The sequence below is a fragment of the Podarcis filfolensis genome (assembly GCF_964270895.1).
Source record: "Podarcis filfolensis genome assembly, chromosome: 6".
Classification (NCBI taxonomy): domain Eukaryota; kingdom Metazoa; phylum Chordata; class Lepidosauria; order Squamata; family Lacertidae; genus Podarcis; species Podarcis filfolensis.
The window spans coordinates 68,603,133-68,626,752 of NC_139609.1; the positions used below are offsets into that span (position 1 = coordinate 68,603,133).

General features: G+C 41.1%; 1 protein-coding gene and 1 long non-coding RNA gene across 5 annotated transcripts in view; one reads left to right on the forward strand and one right to left on the reverse strand.

Annotated features, from left to right (window-relative positions):
* Positions 1-2,468, forward strand: part of LOC310764197 — a 28,886-nt gene extending 26,418 nt beyond the window's left edge. The window contains exon 4 of the long non-coding RNA XR_014549053.1: positions 2,349-2,468. This is a non-coding gene — a long non-coding RNA (uncharacterized lncRNA). The remainder of the gene's footprint in view (positions 1-2,348) is intronic.
* UQCC1 (ubiquinol-cytochrome c reductase complex assembly factor 1) overlaps positions 1-23,620 on the reverse strand; it is a 42,100-nt gene that overhangs the window by 2,505 nt on the left and 15,975 nt on the right. For all 4 annotated transcript variants that reach the window (XM_083617581.1, XM_083617582.1, XM_083617580.1 and 1 more), the window contains 4 exons: positions 22,493-22,550; positions 18,385-18,493; positions 2,827-2,904; positions 1,900-2,013 (listed from right to left, as the gene is read on the reverse strand). In XM_083617581.1, the coding sequence (XP_083473707.1) occupies positions 1,900-2,013; positions 2,827-2,904; positions 18,385-18,493; positions 22,493-22,550 (359 nt within the window). The remainder of the gene's footprint in view (positions 1-1,899; positions 2,014-2,826; positions 2,905-18,384; positions 18,494-22,492; positions 22,551-23,620) is intronic.

Consider the following 23,620-nt stretch of genomic DNA (forward strand, 5'->3'; position numbering starts at 1 on the left):
AAGGCATTTTATCTCACATTCTACCTCCAAGAAGCTCATGAAATTACCATATTTTAGCCTAAGTGTTCCACAAACTAGGTTAGGTGGAGAATGACTGGCCTGATGATCAGAAGTCTAAGGACTGACCTGCTTCCCTCCACCTGGTTTGGGGCGGGGCCTGACAGGCTCCATAAAGGACTGCTGCTGCTGCTGCTGGGCAGAGAGGCCTCCGTTTTTGTTTTTTTAATTGCTATTATTTTTTATCTATATCATTTTAAATTGTGATTGATATTAATACTGTATTCTTAGTCTTAGATTTTATGATTCATGTGGAAATTGTTTTCCATTTGGTTGTGTACTTTTGATGTGTTCTATTTATTGTTTATGACTTTTGTTATGTTGGTAATTATGTAAATCTTGTCATGTTGTAAGCCACCTTGAGCATTGTTTTAACTATGGAAAGGCGGCATACAAATAAAATGATGATGATGATTTTTCCAATATGCCTCCCTGGTCCAGGTCCTACACTCTAACCATTATGCCAATTGCCTGTGTGCAAGTGATTGTCATCTAGAGTAACCAAAACCACAGATCTTATTCTTTATATATCAGTTTTCATTTATAGTGCTGGGAATCATTCAAATGCCATTTCATTTTTGCCTCTATGGGTGGTTTTTCTTTCTACAAAGCAAAAACTCTAACTATCTCATTAAAATGAATATATCTCATTTTGCTTTAATGATGTTTGCAACCCCCCACCCCTGCAAAAACGCTTTACATTTAGAAAAGCATTTCTACTGGGTATTTGGGTACTGAAATATATGGTTAGTAGGATGGTAAAATTATTGCTAGGTGTGACTGGGCAATTTCCATACGGCTTTGAATCTTTGTTTGTTCTATAATTGCCCTTACATGAGCCTATGTAGGTTGAGAAAAACTTGATCCCTTAACCACAGTTAAGGAATTGGAACAATGTACCGTATTTTACTGTGTACAAGACAATGTCCCTTTAGTCAAAAATTGGAGGTCATCTTATACACAGATTTATACAATAAGTACTGGGTGAGCTGACTGGAGAAACAAGGCTGTTCCGAGGTGCGGTGGATCAAAAAAATCTCAACAGCTTTTGGGATGATTTTCCCCAAAACTGAACAACTTTAAAATAATGATTTCTAAATTTTGGGCTCCCTTAAGTAGGGGTCGTCTTATACATGGGGTCATGTTATACATGGAAAAATATGGTATTTCTATGCTTTCCCCCCAGTAGTGATGTATGGAAGTGTATGGAAGTGAGAGCTGGACCATAAAGAAGGCTGATCGCCGAAGAATTGATGCTTTTGAATTATGGTGCTGGAGGAGACTCTTGAGAGTCCCAGGGACTGCAAGAAGATCAAACGTATCCATTCTGAAGGAAATCAGCCCTGAGTGCTCACTGGAAGGACAGATCCTGAAGCTGAGGCTCCAATACTTTGGCCACCTCATGAGAAGAGAAGACTCCCTGGAAAAGACCCTGATGCTGGGAAAGATTGAGGGCACAAGGAGAAGGGGACGACAGAGGACGAGATGGTTGGACAGTGTTCTTGAAGCTACCAGCATGAGTTTGACCAAACTGCGAGAGGCAGTGGAAGACAGGCGTGCCTGGCATGCTCTGGTCCATGGGGTCACGAAGAGTCGGACACGACTAAACGACTAAACAACATGCTTTCCCCTGGTTAAGGATTGTGTCAATGCTGCCCATAACCATGTTTGAAAATAAGTGCCTGTAAACTAATGTTTGAAGCAGATTTCAAAGGCTTAACAATGGTTAAGGAATTGGGGGGGGGGGTGAAGAAAGGCCATTATTCCACAGTTGCAAGTACACCAAGCATGCATATTGTTTGAAATGTAATGAGAACATCCACATTATAAATAGTTGCCCACCTGCTTGCGTATATATTCCACCATTATTTCCAGCTGCCTTGGGTCTTCACAATGCTTGTTGAACAGATTTCTCCAGATGGCTGCTGCAAGCACATGATCATCTGATAAAATTCCCTAAAACGAAAGAAAAACAGCAAATTGGGAAAATGTAAACACTAAATAGGAAGTGGTTTCAGACCTTACAAATAGCTATTTAGCTGGACATTCCCTCTAAGTCTCTAAAGTGTAGCAATGTACGAATACAGCTTCAAACTTTCCAATAATAACAGTTTAAATGTTATGCTTTTAAACTAGCTTTTTATTGTGTAGTTTAATTGTGTGTAGATATTTTATAATTGATTTTATACTTGTAAACAGATCGGAAGCCGTTTTGGCTTGTAAGTGGCATATGAATACTACTACTGTTACTGCTTTTTTATGGTGTGTACATTGCCTTCCTTTATTGGTAGGAGAAGACAAAGCATCAGAGAACTTATTAGCAGAGGAAAAACAAGCAGCAGATATAGTGATGAAACCAATGAAAACTTGAGCACAGTTCTGAGAAGCAGATTCAGTAGCCTCAGGGATCAGGTGCTGATACTCTATATTTCAAAAAAAATTAAACAAGTTGTACAAAAGTCTGCATGAGGCACAAAATCTTTACCCAGATTCATGCTACCTATGAACAACACATTCCCCACTAACATGCAGCACGATATGGGCAAAAGACAGCTCCCTTATGACCACATCGCACTCCCTAGCTTTAGTCAATGAGCATCATTAGCAGAAGCAGAACAAATTAGCCAAGACAAGCTAACAAACACACTTCCATTGGAATAATCTCTATGGTTTGGAAAACACAGTATATTCAGCACAGAAATAATGCATCTTTTTTGTAGTGCATAATATGCACCTGCCATTTATCTTGTCTGCATACATTAGTATTACCTCATCATATCCAAAAATAGCTGCATAGAAATTTTCTGTCATGCTTCTCATACTCGTTTTCAGGGCAACAGAATCAATCTGAAAAATAAAACAGCAGTCAGTAGTAGTACTGGGGAAATCAGAAGTGAGCAGTTTCTTGCTTATCCAACCCACATCTAGATAGAACAGAACAAGCACCCTTGTTGGCCAGGGTTTGGTGGAAACATGTCTGGATAAACAAATTTCACAGAAGAGCCTTGGAATACATAAGGAAGGAGGAAGGTGCATGTTCAGCACCACATTCTGCATGTATTTGCAATGCATGGGCAATATACTACTAAACAAAACTAAGGCAGGAAGAGTATCTTCCAAATATGGCTTCTAATATGGCAAGTAAACTACATGAAGCCACTTGGAGAACTCAACATTGACAGAGTAGGATACCTGTGGTGGTCCTGATTTTGCTAGGCTACAACTCCCACCATTGCTGACTATTGGTCATGATGGCTGGGCCTGACAAGAGATGGAATCCAGCAATGTTTGAAGGGGCAGCAGATTACTGTTGGGCCACCTTTTACTATAAGTAAAAGGGAGACCGAGCAGAATTTGAATGTCTAGCCCCCAAAGATCATGCTGGACCATCAGTTGCTGAATCTGACACACAAAAGAAAGCTATGAATAACACCATACACAAATCTCAACACTTTGATAAAAGAAACCAGTACTGCTTCATCAATGATGTCATCAAAGCCCTATTAATATGCATATAGCCCTGCGGTTACTGCCTTGTAATAATTTCCCCCTCCAACAATTAATTAGTTCATGTCATACTATCAAACCTATGGCTTATATATAGTGCTCCATTAAACTGTTATCCTTCATAACATTATTTTTATAATACACGCATACAGTGGAACCACAAGGAAAAAGTTCTTTTATGTCAGTTACTCATATTTTTCCATTTATATAAACTATGAAAATTCATGCATATATTTTATAGGCCATCAAGATTTGGTCACTGGGCTATTACTGAATGTTTAATGAAAAAAGCGCTAAATAGAAGAAATCACAGGGTTAAATGATGACTGCAACCTCTGTAATGACTTAATTAAATTTTTATTGAGTACATAAACTATGATGTCACTTTTAGCCAACCAGGCTTGTACTTTCTAGGCATGTCAGAGACCATGGCTTTTCTCAATAGAACATACTCCTAAATAAGCAGCATTTCTATACTCTAATAAGGGGGAGCAGCTCTCATGTAACACACTCAATAAATTATCCTTCCATTTTTAAAACAAACAAATTCCATGAGTTATAATATATTTGCCATGCACTTTTTATGACATAATAAAAATGTTACCTTAAGGATTACTTAACACATACTACAAATGTTACAGCAGGCAATTGCAAGGGGGCAAAGAAAATAAACAGCACCATTACAGGGACAGGTCCTGGACTTTGTATCCCTAGGGGAGCAGCTCACTATATAAAAGCAAAAAGCAGCAGCTTTAAGAAAGAGATTAATAAGGAGATAACAAAGCTAAATAAACATGGCAATAAATAAAAATATGACTCTTACATTGGAGGGGGGGCAGTATCCTGGATAACATCACGTTTTTTAAGAGGGCTATCGCAGTATTTGGAGGAAACTGGTTAATACTAGAGAAACACCATCTCATTAAAATAAGTAAATAAACTTAAAGAAGGGTTCTTTAGAAACATTCTTTTCTCAATCCCGTCTTCCCAGCACTGGCAATTCTCAACACCTGGCTTTCAATAGAAATGACTTCACTGACTACAAGCTTGTCTCAAGTGTCAAGGGCACTAGAAAAGTTTAAACTGCTACTCAATGCTAATGCTGCTAATAGCCACTGGATTTCTCCTGTAAATTTAAGCTCCTTCACACTTTGTCAAAAAACAGACCTTGGACTCCAGTACCTGCTTTGGTTCAAAATAGACAAGGATTCTTAGGAGCGATGAACAACAAATACAGTGGTACTTCGGGTTACAGACGCTTCAGGTTACATACGCTTCAGGTTACAGACTCCACTAACCCAGAAATATTACCCCGGGTTAAGAACTTTGCTTCAGGATGAGAACAGAAATCGTGCAGCGGCGGCACAGTGGCAGCAGGAGGCCCCATTAGCTAAAATGGTGCTTCAGGTTAAGAACAGTTTCAGGTTAAGAACGGACCTCCGGAACGAATTAAGTACTTAACCCGAGGTACCACTGTACTAGGTGTATGGAATCTTCAGAATTTCACCAAAGGGTATATATTAAAGGTTATATCCAAGAATCTCATAGCAATTTTGGAGTATACCTGCATATAAGACCACTGAGATCTATTTAGTTTTGAAAGAAGCCATTTAGTCTTAAGCAAGTCACTCAGAAGTAAGTTCCACTAATTCACCTGGACTTACTCCTAGGTAAACGTGTAGAGCTCCAGGGCTTAAGAACTATTCCCAGTCTCTCAGCCTAAGGATTTCAATGGCACTCATTTAAAATTTATTTTTGTTTCTTAGCAGTATGGTATCTATCAAGGATAATATAGAGGGACACCTTAGCTGCATTCAGGCATAGCAAGATCTGAAGCTCTCATGCTTCCCCCTCCGCTGTCTTCCTCAGGCATGGCTGTAAGGAGACTGGAAGCTTTTCCTTCCACTCTGTATTAACTGTCTTTTTCCTTTACAACTAAATGTGAACAAAGTGTAGTTAACTTTAACTATGGTTTACTGAAATAAGCCACCTTCAAACCTTGGGCTACGAAGCTGGTTTCTTTTAATACACCATAGCGAAGTTTAACCACAGTGTAGGGTTCTGGTGCAATGCTAAACTGCTGTTAATCAAAAATAGAAACAAAAGTTTCCTATAGCTTCCTCGTGGTTTTAGTACCAGAAGAAGGGGGGGAGGGGGAAGCCTGGGAGCCCAAGGACTGTTATGGATTGTTCCTGTAACAATAGATAATAGTTTATTGATACATCTGAATACAGTGGTACCTCGGGTTACATACGCTTCAGGTTACATACGCTTCAGGTTACAGAAGTTATTTCATGCTCCAATATATAACTATATCATAAGATACTGAATACAGTGGTACCTTGGGTTACATACGCTTCAGGTTACAGACTCTGCTAACCCAGAAATAGTACCTCGGGTTAAGAACTTTGCTTCAGGATGAGAACAGAAATCATGCTCCGGCGGCGCGGCAGCAGCGGGAGGCCCCATTAGCTAAAGTGGTGCTTCAGGTTAAGAACAGTTTCAGGTTAAGTACGGACCTCCGGAACGAATTAAGTACTTAACCCAAGGTACCACTGTACAGTGTTTTATCAAAGTTTTCACCTAATGTCTTCTGGTGTCATACATTTGTCTTAACCGTTTCAATCTCTAGTCACATTACAATGTTTGCCCATAACGTTTGTTATATTTGACCATTGCATTTGTAAAAGTGAAAGTTTCATATGTAGCCTTGAAATATTGTCATATACACTGCAGGATTTCCCCCTCCTCTCTCAAATGTAGAGGGATTTCTAGATCAAATAAAGCTTAGCTCCCCTTAAGCGCTCCTCCTACCCAAGGCATCATATTCATGCTTGCCACAAAACAGTTAACAGTTAAATATTTTCTTGCCAATATTTTAAGAGTGCAGAAGGTTCCAAATTGCTGGTAAAATAAACAATGCCAGACTGTGAAAACTCCTGGCTGCCATGCTCTCTGATGTTAACAAGAGTTCCTTTATTACTATAACCTTTCTGAAGTGAATAAAAATTACTTCTCTGCCCTACTTCTGCCCTCAACTAAAAGGAAAAGAAGGAAAGTGAACCACAAAAAAGTTACACAGTAAGATGTCGAGAATCCTGGAGGATTCTTAAGTTTTAAACATTTGTTTATACATTATGTAAACACATTGTACCTTTGTTGCAAAACTTATGTCCCACCAATGCAACAGTTTCTGCAAATCTCCAAAATGTTTGTTCAATTCCGTTGAAAAAAATTATGTGCAAAGGACCCTTTATGATAAAGTGTTCATCTGCTCTTTAGCTGTGTTCATCTTTTGGCGGTACAGTGGTACCTCAGATTACATACGCTTCAGGTTACAGACTCCACTAACTCAGAAATAGTGCTTCAGGTTAAGAACTTTGCTTCAGGATGAGAACAGAAATCGTGCTCCAGCGGCGTGGCGGCAGCAGGAAGGCCCCATTAGCTAAAGTGGTGCTTCAGGTTAAGAACAGTTTCAGGTTAAGAACAGACCTCCGGAATGAATTAAGTACTTAACCTGAGGTACCACTGTATGTGATTCTTAATTTGTAGCAAAAATTGCCACAACAAAATAAAGATTGCCAGTGCCAAAATACCAACTGCGTTTTATTTGCTGGGCTTTCTTAACAGGCCTCAAACTTGCACATTTGTGGTTCAATCTAGGCAAGTTTAAGCACCTTAAAGCACTGCAGAGTTCGGTGACAGAGTTAAGCACATGCTTAATATCCCATTTAAATGAATGGGACTGGCAGTGAGAAGCACAGAGTGACAATTCATAACATCTTTGAGGGGACGGTAAGATAAGAGTACACATGGCTAAGCTAGGAAAGTATATCATCATTATCAGGGAAAACAAATGAGATAACATTTATGATAAATTGGTTGTCATTCATTGATTCACTTGCAGAACTAACTGCTTACTTAAAGCTTTGCTTTAAGATTTTATAGCTAAATTACTTTATGTCCTCAGTTTATAGATGGGGGATATAAGTGATTAGCACATAACACTGACATGTAGTCTTTTGCATGTTATCTGGATCTCATTTAATGATATGATATACTTTTAGGCAGCTGATTGATACCACCACCACAATCCCAGAGAGAAGGATCATCTTCCCCAGCTAGTTTTCTTAAGCAATAACATAATTGAGCTCAAGTGGTTCAGAATACAGCTGCAAGTTTGTTCTCTCTCTCTCTCTCTCTCTCTCTTAAAATACTCTGCTGTATAATTTACCATACGTTATCTGTACATCATGGTATTTGCTGACAAATGTTTTATTTAACAGTTGAGATTTCTATGTCATGTTGTATTTGCTGGTATGTAATGGTGTGGATGAAATACATATAAGCAAGAGGTGGGCAAATAGTGGCTTGCAGGTAACATCTGACCTGCAGCAGCTTGAGAATCACTCAGCACCTCCTACTGGCTCATTCCTGGGCCGCTTTCAGTGGACAAGGGAGGACAACAGCCTCCTTCCTGTTCCCTTGTAAAGCTGGCCTGTCCATTTCAAAAATGAAATCCAGAAGCTAACAAATGAAACGCACCAGAACACAGGCTAAATTTCAGATCTCAACCTAAAATTCAAAAACCATTTTCAAAATCTGAGGAGCAGAATTAGAGATTTTGGCAAATGCTGTATATTTGTAATACTTGTTCTAGGTCTCTACAGGGTTATAACATTGCAGCAGGTCCCAACCCATGAGCTGAAAATCTATTATCTAGAACACATCCTGCAGAAAAAGAGTGGTGAGATCTTGGAGTTTGGTTAGCTATACAAATGAAGGGGCAGCTATGCTAGGAATTTACCGTATTTTTCGCCCTATAGGACGCACCGTCCCATAAGGCACACCTAGTTTTTTTGGGGGGGGGAAATAAAGGAAAAAAAATTATTTCCCCCCCCCCCAGACGCGGGGCTGGGGCGGGGGAAGCCCGAGCTTCCCCTGACCCCAGCCCCCAGAACAGGCAACTCTCCGCAAGCCGTGGGAGCCCAGCGCAGGGGAGAGCTGCGCGAAGTCTGGGCGCGCTGAGCTCAGCGCACCCAGGCTTCAGCATGCAGGCAACTCTCCGCAAGCCGTGGGAGCCCGGCACGGAGATCTGTGCGAAGCCTGGAGAGCAAGAGGGGTCAGTGCGCACCGACCCCTCGTGCTCTCCAGGCTTCAGCGAAAGCCTGCATTCGCCCCATAGGATGCACACACATTTCCCCTTCATTTTTGGAGGGGAAAAAGTGCGTCTTATCGGGCGAAAAATACGGTAAATGTACCAACAGAAGTAGTGGGATGGATGCTGGGAGGTAATTTAATGATATGTAACAGAAAGTGGGAAACAGTGCAGTCAGGAAAGGAAGGATTAAAGACATGCAGACACACACACACACACACACACACACACGAGAAACAATACATTTGAATGTCAAAAGAAGTTGAGAGCACAACTGGAGAATTACTGGAGAAATGCGAGACTTAAGAAAGAATGGGTTTAGAAAATTTAGAAAGGAAAAAGAAGTAGGAACAAGGGAGGGTGTGGAAAGGCAGAGATATGAAGAGCATCATATGGACAGCAGATTGATGGAGGCACAAGAAGCGTACTATCAACATTGAATGACAGTATGGTTGAGCTCTAGGAGCAAGATCTTCTCTGGGATAGCTCAGTCAATACAGTATGAGACTCTTAATCTCATGAGTTGAGGGTTCAAGCCCTGCGTTGGGCAAGAAGATTCCTGCATTGCAGGGGGCTGGCCCCTTCCAACTCTTAAATTCTATGATTCTACAACAGTTCACAAGAGGGAGGGTCATGGCACTTTAAAAAAAATGAATCTGAGGGCTCAATCATTATACCCTGATGCTAAATCAGGAGAACCCAGGATGATCAGAAGCAGTATGTGGAACATCACCTCATAGCACCTTCTCATGTGGCTATACCTCTGTCATAGTTTCCCATAATTTTCAATGATGTAAATTCTATTTGACCTTTCATAGACAAATTACCAATGAAAAGCCCTTTCACGGTAACCAATGAGCTACCCACTACTGTTTATACCAGCCCATCTTCCCACCACTAGGAACTGACCTTTTGAAGCATGGAATCTGTTTCATACAAATATGTGGCTTTGGGTGGAGGTAATTCCAAGAAATCTATATAAGCCACCCTTGCTATACTGACTTACTGACTGAGATGTATTGGCACTCCTAATGAACATTATAGCCTCTGACCACAAGTAAGAGAAGAGTAGCACAAAAGTCAGAACTGTAAGAAGTGGATGTTTGGAATACAGTCTATGAGCCTACAACTCTCACAGTCCCCCTCCCCCTTTGCTTGGTCTACTATCTCCTGTATGTGCTCATTAGCTGCAATTTTGGAGTTGGAATTGCCATTCTCATAGTAAATATACCCAATAGAAATCTGCAGTGAAGGGAGGGCAGATCTGTGGGCTTTGACTGGCATTTTTGGTATAAAAAATAAAAAACCAAGGCTGTTCGGGCTGAATAGAAGAGACTGATGGAAGCATTTTGCATCCAGGGGACCTTTGCCTTTTACATGCAAAATCTAACACTGGATTAGTTTTCTGTGCCAGACATGCACCTTCATTGGGATGCAGACCAGGAGGGACTAAGAATAATAGACATGAGCTCTCCTCAAGCTGTATGTTGAGAGAAGTGGGACTGTGGCTGTTTGTCCCACAACCTCCACGTATTGGGTACAATGTGAGAACAGGTATGTGTGAACATGGTTTCACATCACTCATACAGGCCCTACATCTGTAAAATTGTGTATGCAGGACCTGTTCTCATCTCTCACCCAATGTATGAAGGTTGTGGGAAAGAACAGTAAATGTGCAGAGCTCAGAGCCAGCTGGGTGATGCTGATTTCCCTCCAGGGTTTTAGCAAATGCATGAAGAATAAGGCAAGATCTTGGGGCTAATTCAAAGAAGAAAACCAACGAATGAGAAATAGTTTCCATACTTTGTCAAGTTGAGAGAACAACTCAAATACTGTATCTTCAATAGTGAAGATTTGTTTATTGAATTCATACCTCACCTCTCCTCCTGAAAACTCAGGGTGGCAAACATACCCACATTTCAAAAAAGAATTCTAAAACAGTTAAAGTATTCTAAAAACAGCTACAGTTAAAAATATTATTCCATCCAGTGATCTCAGGGTTGTTGCAAACAGTATTCTTTAGTATTCACCAAATGCCTGGGTAAACAAGAAAGTTTTCAAATTCCTTCTAAAAATTAATGATGGAGAGAGAGAGACACACACCTCAAAGTTCTACCCCAAAATGGACTTGATTCGTGTTCAGTTCACCTGCAATTATGGGAACTGCTTTCAGATGTAGTTCTGAGATTTTAAAATGAATTTTGTGAACTTGGTTAAACCGAACTAGTTCATTCCAAGCACCGCAAATGGCCAAATTCACACAAGCAGTCACCCTGCCACTGTTTTAAATGAAACTACGTAGAAGTTTTTTATGCGCTCTATTGTTCATATGCAGTGACTCACTGCATGGGTCCAAATGTTTCCCTTGTTAAACTTAAAAGGTAAAGGGACCCCTGACCATTAGGTCCAGTCGTGACCGACTCTGGGGTTGCGGCGCTCAAGTCGCTTTATTGGCCGAGGGAGCCAGCGTACAGCTTCCAGGTCATGTGGCCAGCATGACTAAGCTGCTTCTGGTGAACCAGAGCAGCGCACGGAATCGCCGTTTACCTTCCCACCGGAGCGGTACCTATTTATCTACTTGCACTTGACGTGCTTTCGAACTGCTAGGTGGGCAGGAGCTGGGACCGAGCAACGGGAGCTCACCCCGCTGCGAGGATTCGAACTGCCGACCTTCTGATCGGCAAGTCCTAGGCTCTGTGGTTTAACCCACAGCGCCACCCGCGTCCCTTTGTTAAACTTACCCTCCTTTTATTTTGGGGGCTAAGAACTCTCCAGATATGTATTGCTAACTTACCACATGGAAGGGTTTCCATAAATTTAGCTGGAGTTTAAAGTCACTGTTATCCCATTGTTTCTGTGCATTCTGGCCTTTCACTGGGATCAAACATGAAGGAACACAATGACCATGTTTTGCTGTCACCATATGTCAAGATTGCTGGCTTATCATAGTTTACCAGAAACGACCAGTGTGTTCCTGCATGCTGCCCAACTGTTCCTATTTCACTCCTATGCAGCATGAGCAGCAGAAACTAGAAGCCTCAATTAAACATGGCTTCCTATGCTGTCCAAACCCTGGACCCTAGTCTGTTGCGCTTTAAGAAGTCAGCAATTTCAAGTTTTTTTAAAAATGGCATGGTAGAGAGCAACAAACTAGGATCCTGGGTTGGATGTAATGGGAAGCCAAGCTTAATTGCGGCTTCCTGGTGTTTTGCTCCTCCTTTAGCATGAGCAAGTGAGAGCAACTGGAAAGCATGCACTAGCACACTGCCTGTTTCTGATAAGCCGCAATACCGGCTTACTGTGACATGTGAATTAGGCAGTTTTTACTCTCCTGCTCATATAGAGAAAAGCAACAGTACTATCAGTTAAGTGGTTCAGGGTTACATGAACAATTTGTTTGGTCCTGTGATAATTATCCATTCAGACTAATTTTACTGATTCCTTTCCTTGCTATCATTGGATCTGTTTGTAACCAGGAGAGATCCTTCTGAATTGGAAGTGTGGCGTCTATGAAATAGATTAAGACTGTGATTTGTATACTAACCTCTAGTGCCATTATAGTCTAGTGTTACTACAAATTAATCCACAATGTACTGGTGGCGGGGGGGGGGGGGGGGAGAAGAAAGAAAGAAAGAAAGAAAGAAAGAAAGAAAGAAAGAAGCATGAGTTTTATTTCAATTAATTGCAGAACATCAGGCAAGACTCTCATTTTAGCCGCTCTCGTGTAATATGAAGTAATCCCAGTAAACTTCATCTGAACCACTCCAGAGTAACTGAATATAGAATAGGGGCTACTGTGTATAAATAGCTCTACCTAAAAACATAACAAAGACTTCATTGTACTCCACAGTGCAGGGCCAATAAATGAATTCAAGAGACACTTAGATGTGTTTCTGGAAAAGGAGGGGCCTGAGTGGTCTGGTGGGAAAGCAGGAAGGTGGGATTAAGTTAAATTAAAATGCGGTTGGCATGTTGGGCTGGACGGCCTCTTCCTGCTCCTATCATCTTGTACAGCTTTTAAAACAGGCTCAGCTACAAATCAGGATTTTACACTGAACAAACAAGTCTTGTACGTTGTGGGATAAGAGCAGCACTCCAACTTGAAGGCACGGTTTTTGTTAGAAAGATGTTTGCCATTAGGAATGCTTATTTCAGATGTGATTTTAAGTCATGTTTTCCACAGTTTTTAAGTTTCTGTATAGAAAGTGAGAGCTTTGAAATTTTAAGCAGAAGATAACATTTCTAAGGACTGGGGCAGAAATAAAAAATAACTAGGGCTTAGGGACCAGGAACAGGTTGTGGGATTCTGTGCTTCCTACTTCTCTCTAGTTTGGTATTGCATGCTCTAGCCATCAATCTACAGATGCACCAAGATTCTCCGTATGTGTTCAGAAGCATTGTGGGGATCAGCTTAATGGGGGTCAGTGAATTCAAGAGACTCACTTGATATATTTGGGGGGGATCAAGCAGGGTAGGGGGGTGCAGAGCATGCACAATTGCATAGCAGACTTCCAAAATCCTAGTTAAAAATTTACATCAGCGAGTAGCCTATAGGTGCATTCAAATGAACATCTCTCCATTTATTAAGCTGAGATATACAAAACCTTTTGCCCATGCAAGAACTCCTTCACAGCAAACAGAGACTGAACCAAGAAGACTCTAATTAAACATGGTTTCCCATTTTGTCTGAACGGGGAAACTGTATTTACAATCTTTTGGAACAAGACGGATTATTCAGTTACAATGTGAACATATCAGCTTAATAAGCAAAGATGTGACAATCCAAACCAGGCCTATAACTCACTCAGTGACATATACCAACATCTACCATTTATTTTAATCCCACCCACCCCCAGTTCAGATGTTTTGAAAATGGAAAGATGATTCAGGGTTTTTCTTTTTCTAGAAGCATCTTAGCAGATTTATTTATTTGTTTAGGTAGAGCATTAATTTGTGTTTTCAGGTTCTGTCCCTGGCTCTCACCTATGAAAACTACTGAGCAGCTGACAGATTAGACAGTTCATGCCTATAAAATGCAAGACAGACACAAGAGCAGAGCAGGATCAAAAGGAAATCTTTTATCGAGCCTAATGTTACTAGTAATACTTTGAATCACTGCATCAAGCCAATTTTCATGCTTGTTTTTAAGTTTGGTAGAAAAGTCACAAGTGGAAAAATTAAGTAAAGAACACTGGTTAGCCACAAAACTGGACACACCTGGCTGCATAACCACCAAAAGAAACTGACTTCATTAGTTCTAGGGGCAGGAGAGTAAAATTTATATATGAAATCTGCCTGCACCAGTAGAATTGCTGAGGCCAAAGGCTTTCTTTCTGTTTTTACAGCTGTGTCAAGTTTTGGGTCTCAACTCTTGCCAACAATCAAGAGTGCTGAAGGAGCCCAGGTTAAAGGGTCCCAAAACTTTGCAGCTGAGATTCAGATTGCAACAATTTTAACAACTAGTCTATGAATTAATACACCATTTAAAACAGGGATAAGCATAAATTTGAAGTGAAAATGCAATGGATTGCATTGGTTCAAACCATGATATCCTTACATCTGTAATACCAGATGGCATGTTCTAAAACTAAACAAAGCCACCAGATCTGAAATATATAATTTTAACATCCATTTTCTCTACACATTGCCAGCTATGAAAGCAATGTTTCACTTGCCTTGCCAAAATATTATCTAAGTTTTATTTTCTTCAGCACAGTTATCTTTCAAAAGTATTTCAATTAACTACAGACCTTTTTATAATTTCTTCATAAAGCTTTCCCCTAAATGGGGTTTCTTTGTAAAAGTATAGCTGACCTTCCTTGTGCCTGTTACTTATACTGCTGTATCTATATGCTATGTTAGTATGAAATTACCGATTTATGCTTTTGTATAGAACTCAAAACGGATAGATCTCAAATCAAAATTCTGAAAGTTGCAAGTCCTTCTAACTTTGAGTAAACAAGTTTCATAGGTTGAAATCCCCCTTTTGGCCTAGAAAGGTATCATCAACGTTCTGGAATGAGCACTCATTGCTTTGAGCTAGTTTACTTTCTCTGCCATGAATTCTTAACATAAAAGTGAGTCCTTCTGTTTTAAGGAACATCATTGTTTGGGTCAGCAGAACAAGAAAACTATGGAATCAGACTTCCTTACAAGCTAATGATAACAAAAATCCTTAGGTAATATTAATATAATTAATAATAATTGCACTTTTCTATATGTGAAAATTCAGAAAAATATGTATAAAGCAAACAATGACTTCACATGTTTTATTCTGGCCTTCGTATACAGCTTAAGAAGCCAGCGCCAGATATCTATCTACAAAAAGGCAAGAACTTAGGGCTTTACAAATGTTATTCAATCTACACTCTTTCAATACCACTCCATTTTCTTCTTTATTACTAACCCATAACTGAAATAAAGCTTGCAGTAGTTTCAACCACACAAAGTCTCATTATAGTTAAATGATCCTCTAAATTAATTAATAAAGCAAGTATAATAGTTTGCAAAATCCCTATTAGCAGGGCTGGGGAAACAGAGTCTTCAAATGCTGTTGGGAGTCCAACTCCCCTCAGCTCCAGCCAGAATGGTCAATGAGCAGGAAGGAAGGAAGCTGGAATCCTACAACATCTGGAAGACTTCAGCTTCCTCATCAATGATCCATAGGTTTGCAGTATTTTTTTCTTGTACAAGTATTTTTATTTCTCAGATAGGAAATAGCAATGTTTTGAATTTTAATCTTGGCTACATTTAGAGATGCAACACTTCCAGAGATTTTGAAGCCATGGAGAATAATTGCTCTAGAATCTCAAAACTACCGTATTTTTCGCACCATAGGACGCACTTTTTCCCTCCTAAAAAGCAAGTGAAAATGTGTGTGCGTCCTATGGAGCGAATGCAGGCTTTCACTGAAGCCTGGAAAGTGAGAGGGGTCGGTGCGCACCGACCCTTCTCGCTCTCAAGGCTTCAGAAAGCTATCCGCTAGCCGTGGGAGACCCAGCTCTCCCACGGCTAGCGGGGCGCTGCATTAATCCCGAAGCTTGGGGCGTGCGGAGCTCAGCGCGCCCCAAGCTTCTGGGTGCCGGCAAGGTCTCCGCTAGCCGTCTAGACCTTGCCGGCACCCAGAAGCTTGGGGCGCGCTGAGCTCCGCAGCCCCAAGCTTCGGGATTAGCGCTCCGCTAGCCGTGTCTAGGCTGCGGATAGCAGCCTGCTTCCCGGAGCGTCGGGCGCCCTGAAAGCAGAGCGCCCGGCGCTTCGGGAACACATCCGCAGGGTGGGGAGCCCTGCAGGAGTTCCCCGCAAGGCTCCCCAAGCTGCGGATAGCAGCCTGCTGCCCGGCGGGCGGGGCGCCCTGAATCAGAGCGCCCCTCGCGCCGGGCAGACATCCGCAGGGTGGGGAGCCCTGCAAGAGTTCCCCGCAAGGCTCCCCAAGCTGCGAATGGCAGCCTGCCGCCCGGCGGGCGGGGCGCCCTGAATCAGAGCGCCCCTCGCGCCCGGCAGACATCCGCAGGGTGGGGAGCCCTGCAGGAGTTCCCCGCAAGGCTCCCCAAGCTGCGAATGGCAGCCTGCCGCCCGGTGGGCGGGGCGCCCTGAATCAGAGCGCCCCTCGCGCCGGGCAGACATCCGCAGGGTGGGGAGCCCTGCAAGAGTTCCCCGCAAGGCTCCCCAAGCTGCGGATAGCAGCCTGCCGCCCGGCGGGCGGGGCGCCCTGAATCAGAGCGCCCCTCGCGCCGGGCAGACATCCGCAGGGTGGGGAGCCCTGCAGGAGTTCCCCGCAAGGCTCCCCAAGCTGCGGATAGCAGCCTGCCGCCCGGCGGGCGGGGCGCCCTGAATCAGAGCGCCCCTCGCGCCCGGCAGACATCCGCAGAGTGGGGAGCCCTGCAGGAGTTCCCCGCAAGGCTCCCCAAGCTGTGGATAGCAGCCTGCCGCCCGGCGGGCGGGGCGCCCTGAATCAGAGCGCCCCGCGCGCCAGGCAGACATCAGCCAGCCCCACAAGCTCGGGGGACAGCAGGGAGGCACAGCGCCACTATCCCGCTGTTCCTCGACCTGGTTCGGTTTCCCTGACCTGCTTTTGGGGGGGAAATAAAGGGAAAAATTTTTTCCTTTATTTCCCCCCAAAAAAACTAGGTGCGCCCTATGGTCCGGTGCGTCCAATCGTGCGAAAAATACGGTAAATCAAACATCACCAGAATGAAGCAAGGAGCAATTCAAAGAAAGCTAGGCCATGTATAGTCTTTTCATCATGATGGCAGCGCTCTCTAGATTCAGAAATGCATAAGGAATTTGTGTGCTATATATGCCTACAGCTTACTCAGGAATAAGGCACTCTACTGTAGACTATCTGATATAAAAATAACAATATTAAACATCCTTTTCTTAAAAACCATTATCACTCATTCAAAGATAAAAAAAATTGCATGAGAAATTTTCTCCTTATAGTGTTCCCCAAAATTTTCAGTGTTCCCACTGGAAAGTTATTTTAAAGTTCTTGAAAAAATATTTCCGTGTTTTCCCCTAGGCCTTCACATCATTAACTATGAGTTGGTAGAATTACTACTGAGAAAGTAAAACTGAATACCTTATAAAAAATATCCTATGGCAATGCCAGGAGGGTTTTTCCTTTTTCTTCTTCTTTTTGCCTTCCCTTTTATTACATGACGGGCTTTGCCTTTTAAATCACATTGGTGAAACTGACCAAATCGAGCATATTTTCAGAAAGCATAATTTGATTGGATTTGACTTTCTGAAATAAATACTGCTTGATTAGCTAATTGTTAGCTTGTTGCTCTGGGCAGCTGATGGTATATCCTTGACCTTCCAATGCTCTGACTGCTGCTTACTATAATTAGTTCTCAGCATTAGGCGGCACACTTTTTTATAGACTGGAAGGATGATTTGAAAACCTCCACTGTGAGTACATCATAGGAGCAGCAAGCTGACTTTTTCTCAGGTACAGAATGATGGTAGTGTCTAAGAGAGTGGCTAACACCTCTCTACAGCAACCCATGAAGTCATAGCAACTGCTGTCCATTCTGTATAAGTAGTCAGAATGCATTTTTTTTCCATCAAGGATGAACACTTGCAAAGACTCAATCCACAGTGCAATAACTGGACACCATCATTAGATTATTGCTGGCAACAAGAAATCACTGGCCAGTTGGTCAAACCTAGCATTTATACCTCATTTTGCCAAGGTCTGCCTACCCACTCTCCAATGGTTGAGGAGTTGCCTGCTAATCTCACACAGCTATGCTAAGGATTTCAGCCGAACCTAACAACATAGAGGGCTGCGGTGAGAATAAAATGGAGAGGGGGATGCTACCTTGAGCTCCTTGAAGGCAAGGCAGGTGGGATATAAATGCAATAAACAAAAACAAAAAAATGGATGAATACATATTAGCTGTTGCTGTTGCCTCAGTGTGAGATATTTAAATTTAGCTTAAGATGAAGTTTATGGCTAGCTGTACTTGCATGTGAGAAAAGATCATTCGAAACATCATCTGTTCACTGTTCTGCTCCGTCATTCTTCCAAATATATTAAATAGTAAAATTTTAGACGGACCACATGGCTAAGGCAATCTGAATTCTGAAGCACTGGCTTCCTGACACCGACACAACATGACAGTCATGTGATAAAGGAATCTGTGCCAAAGACTACTTACTCCCATGACCTTCCCACGTTGCTCAACATCTTCCCACATAGAATGAACTATATAGCGACACATGTATTTTCCTGTTCGTCCTTCTTGCTTCATTCGTACTAAACACATCCTAGAGGATAGCAAAGGAAACACATTAGATTCTGGAAATCTTGACTTAAAGAGTATGAGAAGTACAAAGAAGGAGATGCAACTGGTGCATGACCCAGGAATATAGAGCAGCAGTGTGTCTGATAACAACGTTAGCACCATCCTGTAGACTGTAAGCTCCGTGGGACCATGGACATACCTGTTTTTACTATAAAACTTTGGTCAAATGTTCCCTGTATTAATAACAACAACAAAAAAGAGGATCCAAAAGTGGCAGAGACCAAGCACCGTAAGCTCTCACTGATGGAACAAAAACCAAATGTTTTTTTCAAGTAACACTTAGCCCAACGCTTTAAAATATGCTGTATATTTGGATGTTTAGTGCTGTCACAGAGCAGTGTTGCAGCACCCTGAATGAGGTCATGGAATCTGGAGAGTTTATTTTTTAAAAAACAGTACCTCGTTTACAACAACTGCCACTTGAGGTTAAATGACACAGCTTCTTAGATTTTCTAACTACATCAACACAGCTGCAAAACTTTTTATTGTTTTACCATAAGGTCATGTTTTGTAATATATTCAATTATTCAACAACCAAACCATATCTGGGATTTTAAAAAATACTATCCATGTTATTTTAAAAAGATAATTACCTTAGAAATATGAACAGGACAAGTTTATTCTATGCTATGGGCATATATCTGTGGAACATATAATAGGGCCTCAAGAGAGGATATTTATTTATTTATTGAACTTGTATACCGTCCTATACCCCGGAGGTCTCAGGGTGGTTCACAGACCTACAGGCAGGTATCAACAGGAAAAAGCAACCTTTCAGGTGGCACTTCCTCTCCTTACCTGCTGCAATCCTAATAATTATCATGCTTCAACTGATGCCATTTGCATTTTTTTAAACCTGCTAATTAAATGCAAAGATCAATTTAATGACTAGCTTGGTCCTCAGATATCTTTGGTTTCCAACACCTCTGCCTGGAGCAAGTTGGTGTGCAAGCTGTAGGATGTGTGTCCAAAATGCACGGCTTGTACTTGCCCACTGAAGACGGCTTCTGAGTACTATCCATCTCCTGGGATAGCCATCCTCAATTTTGTTTCGGGGTTTTTATTTTAGTCACCATTAAGCAGCTAGTGCTCTCTAATAAAACATCACAGTTTCCCACTCTCCTGTTCAGCATTTTAGAAGGAGGTAAATAAAGGAGGCTTGCACAATGAAATTGATGAGCACAGGGCTGCCTCAACCTGGCATCTTCAGCCTTAGGGCAAAGTGCAATCTGAGTTGTGAATGCAGGTAACACATAATAGCTTGAATGATTAAAGTATCATTGAGATGTAATTAGCTGCAAGGGTACCAGAAATATTTGGAATACATTCAACACTTACTTTTAAAAATACAAGTACAGCAATTAGCATGGCTGCTTTCAGCTGCTGTGATGGCCATCTACAGAGCTAGTTACTAGCAATTCTGTGAGTCTAACATCAGCAATGAAGAATGAACATTCAGAAGACAAGATCATTACTTTTATTATTTAGTGCACTTATTAGTCAATTTTATTTACAAAATGTAACCCAAAGCAACTTGCAAAATTGGTTTCTGGCCGCAAGATTCAGTTTCAACTTAAATTTGGTGCAGGGTCCAAGCCACAGTCCACTTCAGAAAAAGGAAGGCTCCCTTTGCCCCTGCTGCAGGGTGGATAAATAAAGCCTGTCACAGTGCAGGCAACTCGCTCCGGGACTTCTTGTGTTGCACTCAAAATGAAATATCTGTAACTTTTATTTGGGGGTGGGTGGGGGTGGAATTTAAGGAAATGGTATATCCTTATTAGGGAGTGAATTCTGACAAATTTCAGAAGGATACAAGCTGTGGTTTTCCAGCAAGGGTAGCCGTTGCAGTTGGGCAGAGAGGGGAGATAAAAAAGGAATCACTTAAATCACTTAAAGTTAGTATGAATTTTTATTTGTTTTAGTCTCTTGTGATTTTTACTTTCTCTGTGTTTTAAATTACGGCTGTAAATTTTTAGTGATAATTTCATTGTTTTATCATTTTTGTAAACTGCTTTGATTTTTTTTTCTACAATTGGTATATAAATTGTATGAAACAAACAAACAAATAGGTACCGGGGGTGGGGTAGGGAAACAATCTTTTATTTTCGCAGCACTCACACTTCTGAACTCCCTGCCTATTGACACCAGGCAGGTACCATTGCTGTATTCTTTTCAGCGCCTTATTAACACATTTTTGTTCAGACAAGTCTTTCCAGACATGCATGTGATGAATGCATATGATTAAAGCTGTTTCATCTTAACTGTCGAGTTTAATTATACAGTGGAACCTCGGCTTTCGAACATAATCTGTTCTGGAAGACCGTTCGACTTCTGAAACATTCAAAAACTGAGGATCAATGGGCAATGGAGAAATGTGCCTCGGAAGTTGTTCGACTTCCGAGGCATGTTTGAAAACGGAAGCAATTACTTCTGGGTTTTTGGCATTTGGCCTTCGGCTTCCGAGACGCTTGAAAACTGAGGTTCCACTGTATTTGAATTCTTTAAATACTTTTATTTAAAGAATAAATCTTTTATTAAAATGTTAATGCTTGTTTCTTGTAAACCGCTTAGAGAGTCTATTTCCAATCAAGTGAAATATAAGTTTGTTAAATAAATAAAAATAATTTAAATAAACAAGACAGATATATGCTTCCGCGCTTTTGCTCATATACAGCAAAGGTTATTTTTCTTCAACATTCCTCCTCAAGAACGCTGAGATTGGAGAGTCAAAGTAAAACAATTCCTTTTGATTACAAGCTTGACCTGTCAATCACAAGAGAGCATTCCGCTTAGCTTTCCATCCTGGTGTCTACTCTCCCCTCACAGCCTACCTCGTATTTCCCTTTCAAGGTAAGCTTAAATACATTAGTTTTGCTGTTAGCAGAAAAATTTCTGCAACATTTTTAGACATCTTAATCACTGAGGCACCACGGGACCTCACTTTACTTCAGGTACCTGGTCAGATCCCCAGTTCACCTTGGGACATAACCAAAATCCCCCCAAAGCACCCTATATTAGCTCAGGATTCACGTGTCTGTGTCACACATTTATTTCCCCAACCCAGTGATTAATGTGCTCTAATAAGGGGCTTTCTTAAATGCATTCATGAGATGCATACACACTTTAATCTTTCAGGTGTCTCATTTTCTGAATGCCTGTTGTAAGCTAACACCACTGGAATAAAGTTCATAATATCATTTGGAACCCTGAAGTAATTGAGAAAGCTTGGAAAAGGAGAGATGAAAAAAAGTACACATGCTATCTGGGTCATGTGGTCACACTTTGTTCGGTGACACCTTTTGAGCGTCTATATTGGTAGACTCAAATCTAGTGCTATTAACTTTCAGAGAGGCAAGCAATTGGAAAAATAATTTCCTTCCTTCTGCATCATTGCTATATCACTTTGACCTTTTCAAACACGTAACTTTAGATGAAAACTATATTTTGCCTAATTATTTTTCTTGGCCAGTTATTTAACAAATGAAGGGAAAACTCACTTTCTGAGGTGTTAAATATTCTACATGGAACCAACCTGGCATTCACTTAATCTGTAGGTACATTTTAGAGGTGCAAATGTAAATGTCAATGGTATAATTTGTTAAAGGCTTCTGACAACCAGAAAGTAAAATCACCACAGGTTCTCACAATTCAAACCACTTTTACGTAAATGTGAGATTTTCCTATAACAGCTAAATAAGAGACCTTTCCATTCAAGGTGAATGAAACCTTTATATATTTATTTATTTTAAAGTTATTCCTAGCCATATCCTTCCCCCTACTAGACTTTAGAAATAACTACAAATATTAGGCTTCTTTGACCTTTGTTTTTTAAAAAACTGCCCACAAGTCCAATATTTTTGTCACTAGCAGTGACAGACTTCTGTAGTTGGTATAGATGTTGCAGAATTCAGAAAACACAGCTTTTGAGGGGCAGAAAATATAGCTTTAAAGTTTTGCTTACCAGACGTGAAGCTGTGCTACTAAAAACCATGAGTTCAACGTGTCAGGCATCTGAAATTCTTAAAAAATATATATAATTATTTTTAAAATCCTTTACTTTAATCTTTTTTTAAAAAAAGTAAATGAATTTACACAAATGTATTTTTTAATGTTTGACGCTTTATTATGTTTTTATATGTATTGGAAGTCACCCAGAGTGGCAGGGGAAACCCAGCCAGATGGGCAGGGTATAAATAACAACAACATAAAATACAATAATAAATATTGTAACAAAATCAAATGTTTCCCTATGCAAAGTTTAAAAATGAATGATAATTTGCTATGCAGTTAATACCACAAGGAAGATAAATTGCCCACCAACAAAACCTCCATCTTATCTGGATTGAGCTTCATCTTATTGCTCCTTATCAGGTTTTAGACTGACCTAGTTTCTGTTTCACTGTTGGTGTGCAATTCATAGAACGGGGAGATGTCCAAACTGTTCTGGATGGGGCTGGATACAGTGGGGATTCATGGGCCACCCACGGCATGCAGCACCTTCAAATGGTTAAGCCTGATACACCAGCTGCAGCCATGAGCGTAGCCACAGCGGTGCAGCTGCCCCCCATTAAGTAAATAAACAGAAATGCTTAACTAGCTGCCTGATTGTATTGCAGGTATTTTGATTTTGCCCCACCCCCCAGCATAAAGCCTGCCTCCCCCTTAAAATAAATCCTGGCTATGCCCATGGCTACAGCCTGTCTTTAAAAAAAAAAAAAATGGGCAGCAGCTATCCACACCCTGGTAACTCATCTATATAATTGCAATGTGCTGTAGTGCTTTTTAAGACTTTTTGGAAACTTTTGTTACTGGAAAATTGAAGAACTAGGCTACTAACTAGGATAACTTCTTAAATAACTGTAGTGGCTGCAGTATATTTCCAGGAACAGTTCAAGGGCATTTAATGGCTTAGGACTCAAGACACTTGACCACACAAGCCTGCCCAAATTTTACATTATATGAAGGCCCTTCTCTAAGTTCCTGACTCCTAAAATTAGGTGATTACCAGGCAGAGGCAGTTTTATCACCCATTATGTGGAATACCCTCTTGAAGGACTTTTGCCTGGTACAAGTCACATGTCTTTTCCAG